General features: G+C 36.4%; 1 protein-coding gene across 1 annotated transcript in view; it reads right to left on the bottom strand.

Moving 5' to 3' along the window:
- Positions 1 to 6,779: 6,779 nt before the first annotated feature.
- The window catches only part of CLCA4 (chloride channel accessory 4), a 30,200-nt gene continuing 22,818 nt past the window's right edge, over positions 6,780 to 14,161 (bottom strand). Inside the window, 3 exon segments of the mRNA XM_055340639.1 lie at positions 6,780 to 6,872; positions 12,518 to 12,888; positions 13,243 to 13,476. Coding sequence (XP_055196614.1) covers positions 6,780 to 6,872; positions 12,518 to 12,888; positions 13,243 to 13,476 — 698 coding nt within the window.

Below are 14,161 nucleotides of genomic sequence, written 5' to 3'. Positions count from 1 at the left end.
ATAAGAGATTTTTTTATGGTGATCACAATGCAAAGAATTTATTAACAGTTCCCTATCAGTGAGTCACATTCTGTTGCCAAGAATGTTAATGCTACCCTCTACTTGAACTATAGTAAAGAACTATTTATCATTCATATTTTAAAAATGTGGATGTTGCTACAGCAAAATATTCATTGACAGACATTTATCTCTTTCTGAGCCATTAAGGATAAAAACTACACAGGACAATAGAACCCAAATGACAGGTGATTCTGAGGAATGGTCAGGACCTCAATGAGATACTTGGGAACACACCATAGATAGGCTTTCTTAATTAATTTTTCAAAATAAATGAAAGCAAGCATAACATTTGTATTCCCAGTGGCAAGTACTGCATTGGCAGAGCTAAAAGCTGAATTGATAGTAGAGGCTTTCTTCTTCACTTCCTCTTACCATTCATTTGTAATTAACTGATTAATCTGTCTTCCTCTCAATGTAAGATTATAAATTCTATGAGGGCAGGGATCACATTTGTCTTGTTTACCTTCACTGCTCAGCATCTAGTACACATCATAATGCTTAGTAAACATTTTTGTTATGGAAATGAAATGATAGGAAATCAGGAGAGAATGGAAGAATGAGTTCCTTCTACATGCCATGCATTTTGATAAGAGCTTATATATTATAATTGGTATTTTACTTTTCTTTCCCTTCATAACTCTGGAAGATATGTATTATTATCATGATTTTACAGTTAAGAAAACTGGTAAGTACAACTTATTTTGTTGAATATCTACTAGTTATTGGGTCCTATACCAGGAATTTGCATATATTATCTATATTACATCTTTAAAATACTGTGGAGTGTTTTTTTCTTCCCTTACACATTTACAAAGAAAGCTAGCATAAAGTTAATAAAGAAAGCTTGCATATAGTTAATAAGAATTGATGCTAGGCAGCCCGGGTAGCTCGGCGGTTTGGTGCCGCCTTCCGCCCAGGGCCGGATCCTGGAGACTTGGAATCGAGTCCCGCATCGGGCTTCCTCTATGGAGCCTGCTTCTCCCTCTGCCTATGTCTCTGCCAATCTCTCTCTCTCTCTCTCTCATGAATAAATAAATAAAATCTTTAAAAAAATTTTAGAAAAAGAATTGATGCTAAGATTTAAGTCCATATCTTTTGATTACAAATAAGTGCAAATAACTAAATGTCCACTGAATGGATGATCAGTGGTTTTTATTAACTTATTGATTCATAAACATTTATTTGCACATAAACTCTTAAGAAAAGCAACTTTGCCAGTAGCACTTATCCTAAACAAAAGTAATGTCAAGATTGTTTTTCACCTGCAAAATGAAAATTTGTACTTGTAAATCTCTCCTAGAAGTGACTTCAGCTTCTACTTAAACTTGAATAACATTTAAGTCACCTCTAACACAATTTTCCAATCACAACTCAAGAAAATTCTGCATAAGATCTTTAAGTAATACATTTCAGAACTTTAAAACTCTCATTTTTAGTAAATATGTTCTCATTGAAACCCATTTTCTCTCCTTAATGTGAAATGTAATAATAGACTTTAAAAATAGTATCTTTTATTTTGCTGAATAGAATCCTACCTCTTTGTTCAATGTTATTCTGTAAATAAAGCTAGATTTTTAAAGACTAATTTAAATAGCAACAGTATTAATTGTAACATACTTTCTTTTTTTCTTGACTCTAGGAAAATATTCTTTTTTTTTTTAAGGAAAATATTCTAATAGTTTAACTCTATGATATTATATATCCTTCCATTTCCCAGACCTATGCTCTAAAACCCTCCTCATTTTTTATTTATCCCTTTATTGACATTTATTGATATTCATTCCTTTTCTTACCACAGTCCCCTATGAGATCTTACTTTTCAGTGTAACTCACAGTTTTGGAAACTATGGCCACGAAATGTTTGTATAGTCCTTTTGATGAAGTTGATTGAGGGCAATGAAAATGACACAATTTGCAACCAGAAGCCTCTCTAATACATATTTGATTTTCTATGTTCTGCATGAAAATTTGAGAGATAAAATTGATTACAGAATGAATTTCTTATGTACACAAAGCATTTCTAATTATATAAATAAGATCTAAACCAATCTCATAAATTAATGTCAGATTCAGAGCAGAATTTTAAAATGTTGCAGTTCCATTTTAAAATGTAAATGAATTGGTCATTAAGAGAATGCAAGTTAAAACCATGAAATTCCACTAATCCATTAAAACAACTCAATAAAATCGGCAGTTTTACTAGATAAATAAAATTATCAAGATAGAATCAGTCATAGGAAACTCAGATAGGCCAAAGATTAAATTTTGTCCAACTAATAAACAAGAAAAAGAAACTACACTTGTAAAAATGAGTTAATGAAATACATTTTTTTCAACTGACAAAAATTTTAAAAAGACAGTATATCTACTTTTGGTGAATGTTTGGGGAGGCAAATACTGCCATATGTATTTGATAACTAAAAGAGTTATGGGGTGCTTGGGTGGCATAGTCAGTTAAGCATCTGCTCCTGGTTTCAGCTTGGATCATGATCCTTCAGGGTCTTGAGATAGAGCCTGGATTATGGCTCTGTGCTCAACATGGAGTATGCTTGCGATTCTCTCTCCCTCTGCCCCTCCCCATTCATTCTCTCTCTCTCTCTCTCAAATAAATAAATCAATAAATCTTAGAGAAAAAGAGTTGCTAATACTTTTTCTTCTGAGTAAGTTACCAATATGAATCAAAAAAACCTGAAAAAAAGGCCTTGTCTCTGTAAATTCACTTTTAGAAATTCTTCCTAACAAACTGGTTAAAGGTATAATTTAAAATTTTGCTATAAGAATGTTCTAAAGAGTGAAAATGGAAAAGATTCTAGATTTCCTTGTATAAATTTTTATATGATCATTAAAAATTAATTTTTAATTTGATTCAATATATTAATTTAATTAATTAATATCTTAATTAATTTTAAGTGTGATTCAATATATTAATGATACAGAGTTGAATTTAAAAAGCTTGCATTATATTGCAGTAGAATCAACAAAGTACAGCTATACACAACAATGTGGGTGATCTCAGACAAATATTTCAGTAAAAGTAGTAACAAGAAAAAGTGTACAATATGATTCTACTTATGTAAAGTGCATAGGTCAACTATAATTAAAAAAAACTATATAAACAGATCAAAACAATTTATGTGGTTAGAAGTCAAAATAATGTTTACCTTTGGGGAAGATAATATGAAAAATGGAAAGGGGGCATTTGGGATGCTGGTAATGGTCTTTTCTTTTTTTTTTTTTTTTGGTCTTTTCTTTATATTGGTTTTGATTACATGGATGTGTTTATGAAAATTCATCCTTTAAATGACAGAAGCCAATACTTCTTGGGAATGGGAATGAATGGGAAAAGGTATAGACAGGATATTATATAACATAAATATTTAAAATAATCCTCCTTTGCCTGATTTTATGTCCTCATAAAAGAGAAGATATGTAAAATAACCAGTTCATTCTTCCCTTGTCTCTACATTCATTTAATAGTTAATTACTGAGAATTTGTTATGAACAAGGTCCAGTTACAGTTCATGATGTGAGCAAAATCAACAGATCACTGCTCTTATCTTCCATTGGGGAAGATGAACAACAAATATTCTAATGTTCCATTGAACATTAAAATATACCAACTAGTGTTAAAAGCTATACAGAGAAATTTGTAATGAAAGATGATGGTGACAAAGTTGCTGCTTACAACTAGGTTGACAGAGAAGGCCCAGCTATAGAAATATTTAAACAGAGATGTTAAAAGGAGTCAGCAATGAAAAATCAGGATTTTCAAAGGAAAAAAAATGATTTCTGGGTTTGAATTCAGGCAGCCAAGTGGATCAGTGTTGTTATTTATGTAGAAGTATAGGGAGAATGACAGGCTAAAACAGCAGGGTAGGAGGGACTGCATTTCTCAAGTGTGAAGTAAGTTTTTAGTTGCTTTTGAATGTGTCTGGCTTTCATATCTTTTAAATGGATTTAGAGGATTAAAGTAAAGTCCTGAACAAATGTAAACATGGTTACAGAAGAGATTAGGATTGGAGGATGAGGCAGAAGTAAATTCATATACAATTTGAATCAACCTAAATAGAAGTTTAAGTCTAGTTGGGAAATTACTTAAGAGGAAATGCTAAACTAAAATTTGTTATTGCAGTAACAATAAGGATATAGTTCAAGATACTTTCCCCTTGTTAGTTGGGAAACTCAATATTCCTGTCTAAGGGTATAATATTGTCTTCCAGTAGCTTAAGCCCATATAGTAAGGTTGTGACTAGTTTTCTTTTGTGGCCCTTTTGTTAGCTTTGGGATGGATTTATTCCAACTGGTTTTCTAGAAAAGACAAATTCTATGGTTTGTTTTTGTTTTTGTTTTTGTTTTGTTTTTTTGAGAGAGATAGAACACATGCATGGTGGTGGGGGGTGGGCAGAGGGAGAGGGAGAACGAATTCTAGCACAGAGCCTGATGCAGGGCTTGATCTCACAACCCTGAGATCATGACCTGAGCCCATATCCAGAGTCTAAAGCTTAACGGACTGAGCCACCCTGGCACTCCTGTGCTTTCATTTATTGAGCATGGCAGTAGTCATTGGGGGATATATTGGTGATAAGAGATTGTCTCCTCCCTTAAGAGCTCATCTTCTGGAGGGAAAGAGAGATAAGTAAATTGTCAATTAAAACACAGAGGATTAAGTATTATGCCAAGGGTGAGAATGAAAAGATGGGGGGGGGGGACACTGAACCCAGTCAGAAGAGGGATTGAAGAAGTTAGGGACTGCTTCCAGGGGAGTGACACCAAGTCTAGGACACAAGGTATGAGCATGAGTTATCCTTGTTACTACAGGATGGAAATGAAGAGGTGATGGAGAGGAGACTTTTAGGATAATGAAAAACACTTCATAGCCTGGCGATGAGATCCTGCAACATATTGAGAAAGGGTGGATGGAGCCCAGTAAATACAATGTGAGAAGGTGTGAGACCTGAGAGGGGAGTGGTAAATTGGAGGTGGAACATGGAAGGCATTCATTCATATCATGGGGCTTGAACTTTACACCAAGAGCAAAGAAGAGTGACAGGATCATATTTGTACTTTAGAAAGACTCTAATCACAGGATCAAGAATGGTTGGAAACACGGCCACATTGGTAGCCCATATGTCTTGTGTGAATTAGAAAACAACTTCTATGAATTAGAATTTATCGAATTTGTCTGCTCTCTCTGGGCAGACATATGGTCAAATATTGTTCCTTCAACCTTGATCTTGGAGCTAAGTTTGGACTGTATTTTGTCCATGTTCCCCTTACTACCAACATGACTGGATGCTTTTGGGCAGGACAAAATGGAAAATTGTTGTATAAGAATCCAGGTGACAGATGCTGGGAGCATGAACTAAGGGATAGAGACAGGTGGAAGGCTTTTTGTGATATTCATAATTGACAGGACTTGGTAACAGATGGATATGAAGGGTAAGAAAAGGGAATGGGAAAGTTTCTGTATTTTTTAAAAAATATTTTATTTATTCATGAGAGACACACAAAGAGAGGCAGAGACATAGGCAGAGGGAGAAGCAGGCTCCCTGTAGGGAGCCTGATGTGGGACTTGATCCCAGGACCGTGGGATCATGATCTGAGCAGAAGGCAGATGCTCAATCACTGAGCCTCCAAGTTTCTGTATTTGTATGTGCATTTGAATATCCAGTGCCTTACCCTTCCCTCTTTCTTCTTTTATTTTTTTTCCCCAGGACACAGTCCTGTTCTCAAGAGAACTCACAGTATAGTTGAGGGGGCTAAAGGAGGGCTTCTGTCAAGTCATCAATGAATGCATTTGGGAGTTAGAATAGTATATGAAGAATAGAAAGTAGGGTGCAAAAAGAGTGTTCCATTCTCTGTGAGAGTTGGGAAGGCAGCCAGGAGAGGCATTAGGACTAGAATTTTCAAAGAGGAGCATGTGGCCAGAAGGCACACAGGGGAGAATGAAAATGACGGGGTTAGAAGTGGAGAAGAGTGAGGGGAGTGAGGTGGCCTTGAGAAAGACCTAGAGATGTAGAACAGTGTAGACTTGTGGGAAACCTAAAAGTCTTTGACTGATTGAAGCTGTAAGACCAATGGGTATGGTGCAATAAGAGATAGGGAAGTAGAGTCCAGAGCCAAGTGATTGAGGCCTAGTACTCATTAATTTGACAAATATTGTGGTACCTTTGTGCTAGCTGCTTGGCAAAAAGGATGTATAAACAGGCATAGTCTCTGCTTTCATGGCATTTAGACTTTATTGTGAAAGCCGTTCAGGAGCTAGTTTAGTCCCACTCTGGTTTCTTTGAGGGCAATGTAGTAGATATGTTGGGTGGGTATATTGAAGACAGAGAGATCAGGTGGGAACCATCTTTATCTAGGAGATGATGATGGGCACTGAACTAAGGCAGCCTCACTGAAGGTGAGGCAGAGAGTGATAAAGGTAAAGGAGATGTTACTGATAAGACTCATTGACTAATTGGATATAAAGTGTGAGGAAATTGGAGGGTCAGAGGATGGTCTCCTGGTCTCTGATTTTAATGCCTTGGCAGTACGATATTTTTCTCTCATTGACATAAGAACTTAGAAGGAGGTATGGGTGAAGAAAATAAGTTCAGTTTTATAGAATTATTTTGTTTCCTGACCAAAATTGATAAATTTATATCCAAATAATTCTCTAAACTACCCACATTCTTCAGGTTGGCTCAAAATTGTTTGTGTGTGTTCATGTGCGATATTCATGGTGATGGTGCAGAAGGTGCAGGTAGAACAGGAAACTCAGAAGGACTTTTCTCAATAGTAGTATTCCCTGACATTAGGCTCTCTGGAATCTGGAAAGCAATGAAGGAAGGAAGGAAGCTAGCTGATTAAGTTTCTAAATACTTTTGAGGCATCGTGCCTATTTAGAGAAAAGTAAAATATTTTCATAGTTGTTAGTTCTACACTTAGCCAGAGCTTCAAGTTATGGAAGGAGTGATAGCTCTAGGCTCATGCCATCAAACTCCCACTTTTCAGTTTCTCACATACCTCTAAAACTTCATGTAAAAGCCAGTCCCTTATTTTTTGACAACCATATGACAACAAATAGCAGGACACACAATGTGAGGTACTTTGCTTACGTTCCTCATGGGGTCAGACCCATCAGGAACTAATGTGTTGATCGTCACATAAATCATTAAAGAAAGCAGGACTCTGGTATAAGTCAAATAATTAATTTATAACAAATATTATTTGAACAGGTGTTTTATGAAAATGTTATTATAGGTGCTAAGGCTTTAAGACAACTTCCTGGTTTATGGAGCAATATAAAATTGTTTACAAAGAATACTTATTTTTTTACATGTCAGCTCTAAAGGTAGGACTACCACATGAGGATATAGAGACCATGTTTTGTGAAACTCCAGGAGTGCCATGCAAGTGAGCTTTGATTTGAATGGATCCCTTTAGAGTTGTGTATGTGGTGGTCCCAGATAAGGTTTAGGATTCTGTGGAAACAGAAGACAGAAAGTGAGGGAAATGGGACTAATCTAAAAGAAGAAGCCATGCTGGACACCAGAAGTAAAGGGTGATAGTAGGAGGGCTGACTGGAGATGAAGACAAAAACTTGCCAAGAAGTCCAACATGGAAAATGTCTGGACCTTTGCCTGGATGGGGAGGTAAACACAGGTGTTTTCTACAAGAGGGAGTAAAATGGAAAGATAGTAGAAGTTTATTTTCTAGGGATTGGGTCTGTGTATCAGCTGGTTTGTCATCATAAATTTATTCATATTGTTGAATGTGATCAATTATTGTGAAATCCATTTAGTGAGCAACTCATTGGGGTATCAGCATGAAAAAATGATGTTTTCCCAGTACTCTAATGAGCTGTATTCTATTGAGATCCCCTATCTCTCTGGGTGGGAAGTTCTCTTACTGACATTATAGCCCCATTCCATTAGTATTATCAATTTTGGTTATTTAAACAGTTCTAGTTTTATGGTTAAGACCCAAATCCTGTTCATATTAAAACTTGTATATTTTATTTAAGCTGAAGCTTTTTTCTTTCTCTTCTAACTTAGACTTGTCTTTAGTGACTTGAAATAGTAGGAGAAGGGGGTATATGCACTCAGTCTTAATTAGCTGTTTCACCCTTTTCCTTGGTTATATTCTACTTGAGTCTTGGGCAGGAGAAATAGGAGAGGCCAGTGTCTTGATCCTGTCTTGCTATTGTGTTGTTTCAGATGTCACTCAGAGTGATGGGTGCTCAAAAGTTGATCTCGAGCAAGTTCTTAGGTGGATCGTGTAAGGCTCTTCTCTCTACACAATTTCTTGGCATGGGAGATCCCAAGTAAATTAAACCTAGTCATCACTTGGTTGACCCAGGACCTCTCCCTTACTATAAGGAGTTGTGGCTGGCTTGAAATCTGGGATACATAGATTAACTCATTCTTAGAATCTGGGTACACTTTGTTCTCAGATTTGGGCTTTCATAATTGATTTCAAGAAAATAGAATCTGGGTGAGTACTAAGTTTTATCCTGTTTCAATAGCAAAGGTCCCATACAAAGGGAAGAAACAGTGCTCCTAGGAAACCTGAATATGAATGGAGGGTCAGAGGGGTGAATGGGTTAGGATCTTATTTGTGATGGGCTTGGTGAATTTCATTCAGTAACATAATTATGCTTCAGACCACTTTGAAAATGTGTAATTATTTATATCTTGTGGTTTGCTTAATATCAAGCTTTCCTGCTAGGCTGTAACCTCCATGAGGACTGAGAGTATCTTTTCCATTCACCACTTTTGCACAGCACCTAGCTGCAGAATGATGGTAAATATTAGGAGCTTGCTAAACTGACTAAATGTTGGACAAGTGGCTCTCAGTGCTAGGATCCCCGAGTTTGGGATACAGCAGTACAAACCTTCTTAATATAAAAGCTGTCATAATTGGGCACTAACTATGTGCAGGAATGGGGCCAATCACCTCCTATCTTTTAGTGGTTTTCACAGAGCACTTGGAGGTGGGTACTAGTATTTGGTTTTTACAAAAGAGAAAACTAAGGCTTAACCATAGTTCAGGTCTTTTTAAAGATTTTATTTATTTATTTATTTAGGAGAGAGGGAGAGAGAGACAGAGGGAGAAGGAGAGGGAGAGGGAGAAGCAGACTCCCTGCTGAGCAGGGAGCCTGATGTGGGACTTGAGCCCAGGTTTCCAAGATCATGACCTAAGCTGAAGGCAGACATTTAACTGTCTGAGCCACCCAAACAGCCTATATAGGTAACCCCCCAGTTCAATTCCATACCAAAGTCTGTCTCCAAAGACTTAAAAAGTTAAAAAATTTTTATAGCTTATATATACAAAGCCTAAAATTTCAAATACTTCTGTAGTACTGATAATAAAATATAGCAGTTCCTTGTTCCACAAATCAAGCGTCTCTTAGCCACACATTATCTCTTCCAATTTCTACTTCTCTATGCTCTATTTCACAATCAAGATTCTTGAAAGGATTATGTATGTATACATACTTTCCCTGTTTACTTACAACCCATTTTTTTCTTTACCACAATTGCCCTTATTTGTAGGTTATTTGTAACTTTATGTTGTTACCCGTAATGACTACCTCTGAGCTTCCTGGTTGATCACTTATGACTATGAATGTATACCACCTCTCAGTATAACAAGTTGGGTAGACCCCTGCCAGCAGGCATTCTGCTTGTGACACTGTCCACTCCCTGCCTCTAGGGACAGCAGCCAGTTGGGTAGCTACTTCTGTGAGCCTTTGTTCTATTTAAGAATCCTACAGCCATTTGATTCTGTAAGGTTGGTGCAGGGATTATCCTTCTCCACCTAGGGCTGCCTCTTTTCCTTTACTAGGACAATCTAGATTTATTTTCTGTCTGTCTTTTTTTTTTAAGATTTTATTTATTTATTAATGAGAGACACACACGGAGAGAGAGAGAGAGAGAGAGAGAGAGAGAGAGAGAGAGAGAGAGCGCGGCAGAGACACAGGTAGATGGAGAAGCAGGCTTCATGCCAGGAGCCTGACGTGGGACTCGATCCCAGGTCCCTAGGATCAGGCCCTAGGCTGAAGGCAGTGCTAAACCACTGAACCACCCGGGCTGCCCTATTTTCTGCCTTTTTAAAAAATATATATTTATTTATTCATGAGAGACACACAGAGAGAGGCAGAGACATAGGCAGAGGGAGAAGCAGGGTCCCCATGGGAGCCTGATGTGGGACTCCATCCCAGGACCCCAGGATCATGCTCTGAGCTGAAGGCAGATGCTCAACCACTGAGCCACCCAGCCATCCCTAAATTCATTTTCTGTAGCTAGATTCCCTGCAAGAAGTGATGGACTTTATGTTCTTTTTCCAAACCTGGTACTTTTTTTGGGTGATTAACTAGATCAACTCTTAGACTTTGAATGATGGCATGTGGCCATAATAGAAAGCCCATGTTATATATCCTATCACCAGTTTATTCTAGACTACAGCCAGGATTGGCTTCAAGGGCATGAAACCTGTGCATCTGTACAAAGAACAGGTCTTGTTCAATGCTTTGCCATTGCCATCTTGAAATTCTTTTGAATTTTTGAACAGGGATCCCTCATTTTCTCTTTTGCATTAGACCCTTTGAATTATATGGTCTGTACTGACTATAACAATGTAGCCATTCAGTTATTCTTCTGATTCTTACTAATTCAACAATTAGCTACTGAGGCATATCTGGACACAAAACTAAACTAGGGGATGTGTGGGTGGCTCAGAGGTTGATCGTCTGCCTTCAGCCCAGGGCACAATCCTGGAGACCTAGGATAGAGTCCCACACTGGGCTCCCTGTATGGAGTCTGCTTCTCTCTCTGCCTGTGTCTCTTCCCCTCTGTGTGTGTGTGTCTCTCATGAATAAATAAATCTTAAAAACAAAAACTAAACTAAACTAAACTAGGGTCTGACCTGGAAGTCTGTCCTGAGAACCCACTACTGAGACCCATCTGAGCATCAGGGAGGATAATAACCTGGTTGGTGGGTTTTGCTTCTAGAGCAACAGGGTGAGCAGAAAGGACACAGGGAATGTCTGGCTCTCATGCATTATTTCTGTTGCCAACATAGAATTTCAGGCTTTAATTCCTTTCTTGGTAAAAGGCCAGATGTCTTATACTTACCCCTTTCCTACATTTTCTCCATAAAGCATGTAACTGTGGCTTTCCACTGTGCTGAAAGGATTTCTGTTCAAGGATTAGGTGCTTTATGTCCCATTTTATTTGCATCATTAGGGTCTCTGGTCTTTCTTTCTTTCTTTCTTTCTTTCTTTCTTTCTTTCTTTCTTTCTTTCTTTCTTTCTTTCTTTCTTCCTTCCTTCCTTCCTTCCTTCCTTCCTTCCTTCCTTCCTTCCTTTCTTCTTTCTTTCTTTCTTTCTTCTTCCTTCCTTCTTCTTTCTTTCTTCTTTTTTAAAGATTTTATTCATTCATTCAGAGAGAGCGAAGAGAGAGGCAGAGACACAGGCGGAGGGAGAAGCAGGCTCCATGCAGGAAGCCCGACGCGGGACCCGATCCCGGGTCTCCAGGATCACACCCCAGGCTGCAGGCGGCGCCAAACCGCTGTGCCACTGGGGCTGCCCAATTTAATTGATTTCATGTATCATTATGGTTGTGAGATTTAGGCTATAGTTTTGAGTAGTAATTAAAATATTAGATTAAAAAAAAAACTAAAAAAAAAATAAAAATAAAATAAAATATTAGATTTAAAAATTGTTAGTTTTATTTCTTAATCTGAAAACAAGAACAATATATAGTAGCTTCAATAATTCATTCCTTTAATAAAAGAAAAAGTACACAGGTAGGTATGGCTTTTTAAGTGAAAAGAGATATATATATGTATATATACGTATATATGTATATATATGATTATATTGAGCTGAAATAAGGAAAAACTTTAGTCTGACAGATGGTAGTTGACGTTTTTTGCTAGTATCTTCCATGTCAATGAATTACAGTACACATGAACTTATTCATGCTGTATATATTAGTATATAAGTAGAGACTTTAGGTGAAAGCAGTAATATCAATTTATACTTAAAAGTACTAAGACCAAATTTATTTTTTCTCAAATATTATTTATTTGCTCTCTTACACTTTATTTTGACTACTGAAATAGATAATTTTAACTTCTTGATGGAATTTGAATTATCATTCTAAAAAAACTTTTGTATTAAATAATCAACATGAATATCAGGTATCAATATGAAAAAACATTTTATTTATCATTTTTATGACAAATAATGAATAAATAAAAAGTTTGAACTTTAATAGTGACATAATTTTCCAAGTACCCCTGGATATTCATATTTAATCAAAATATCCCTTCTAGAACTCTTAAAATTATTTTTATGATTTTATGGTCATACAGAATGAATTTAAAAATTCAGAAATATCCTTCAGTTTCTTGTTAATGTTTTTTAAAATCCTGTTCTAGGTCTTCTTGAATTTTTTTTCTTATTTACAATACAAATAATGGCACCTAAAATAATACTAATAATTACCACAGACCCAACCACTAACAACACCAAAGAAGAAATATTAATTCCCGAGTTAGGATGACTTTCATCAGGATCAGATTCTGCTTGAGGAATAAACAAAGCTACTTGTGCAATGTTGGAGAGTTTTGAGGTTAAATTGCTTTTATCCACGCTTTGAATGGCAATAAATATGTGAGTTGCATTTTCTTCTGAGATATTTCCTGGTTTAAATGCAAAAGTTTCTTTGGAGTTGGCCTCATTTGGTAACAGATCAGTAGTGTTTACTTGGAGAGCATTATCAAAGTTGTCTCTTAGATCCAGGATATTATCACTTATTCTTATGATGTACTGTTGAACTAAGAAAAAAATTACACATAGTTTAGAAACTAGAAAATATCATGTTAAATTCCTTTTTATCCATTCTCCTAAAAAATGTTTAGTTATGCAAAGCTTATACTCATAGCCAAAGCCTCACTAATTTTTCAATGGAAGCTCAATTCTGATTTTTAAACTGCTAAATGCTATCTTCTTTGTTTGAAAAGTAGGACCAGGTTAAAATGTCATGTTTGATTGATTTGAAAATATCAGATTATAAAATAATACTCCACTGAGCAGTTAATTAAAAATTGTTCTCCTCCCACCTACTCTTATACCTTGTTTTTGCAATAAGCATCTTTCACTTTTAACACCACATGTCACTTCATGCTTACCTTTTCCAACATCAAAATTGTCTCCTGGTGCTGTCCATGTTAGATTGATCTCATCTCCATCAGGTGTAGCCTCAAGGTCTGTGATTTGACTTGGTGGGTACAGGTCAGGCAAGGGAAGTGTTGAAACATTTGAAATCACAAATGCACCTCCAGATGCTGTTCTGGTGAAACTCTCCAAGGGTGTTTGAGTATCCTCATCAAGTTCAGCTCTTGGTGGATTCCCTTCAATTTTCCCTGCATTAAAAATTTGCTGTATTAATGAGCAAATCTATACTAGTATTTTTAGAACTCAGTGAATTGAATTCCTCATCCTACATCTCCCTGCTCCTCTCCTTTTTTCATATGTACACACAGTCACATTTTACTAAGTTTGGTGATAAAGTCATAGGCATCCAAGTGGTGGCAGAATTTTTTTCTTTAGCATCCTGACCAGGATATTGCAGGATAGAACTGGATAATGAATCACTTTAAAATTAAGGCTGCACTGAATGGGAATAATGTTATATTATTCAGTATATGCCCTTTAAAAACATAATTGCTTTATTTCTCAAATTGTCTTTAAGCGAGGAATAAACCCTGGGAAATTTTTACTGTTTCCCTTTAAACAACTTGTGCCAGTCTTCACCCTACCTCCCTGCTACAAGTGCTAAGGAACGATACTTCAAATTATATTCCAGTTGCCAACAGAGAACCCCTTAAAGTCACAAGATAAGGGACAAGCTGAAGGAAAGATAACAAAGAATTCATTCGTAATCATAATCATCATCTTACTCTACACATTTTTTTTCTTTTGACTTAATATAAACATTCAAAATACATACTCATTTCGGTATCTTTGGAAACAGAATCAGGTATCTATATAACTTGAAGAATAAATTCTAAGTACACTAGCTTGTACTTGGGTGCATAATAAATTAAC

This window comes from Nyctereutes procyonoides, unplaced genomic scaffold (genome assembly GCF_905146905.1).
Source record: "Nyctereutes procyonoides isolate TBG_1078 unplaced genomic scaffold, NYPRO_anot_genome, whole genome shotgun sequence".
NCBI classification, from domain to species: Eukaryota; Metazoa; Chordata; class Mammalia; order Carnivora; family Canidae; genus Nyctereutes; species Nyctereutes procyonoides.
This window is presented reverse-complemented; position numbering and strand designations above follow the sequence as displayed.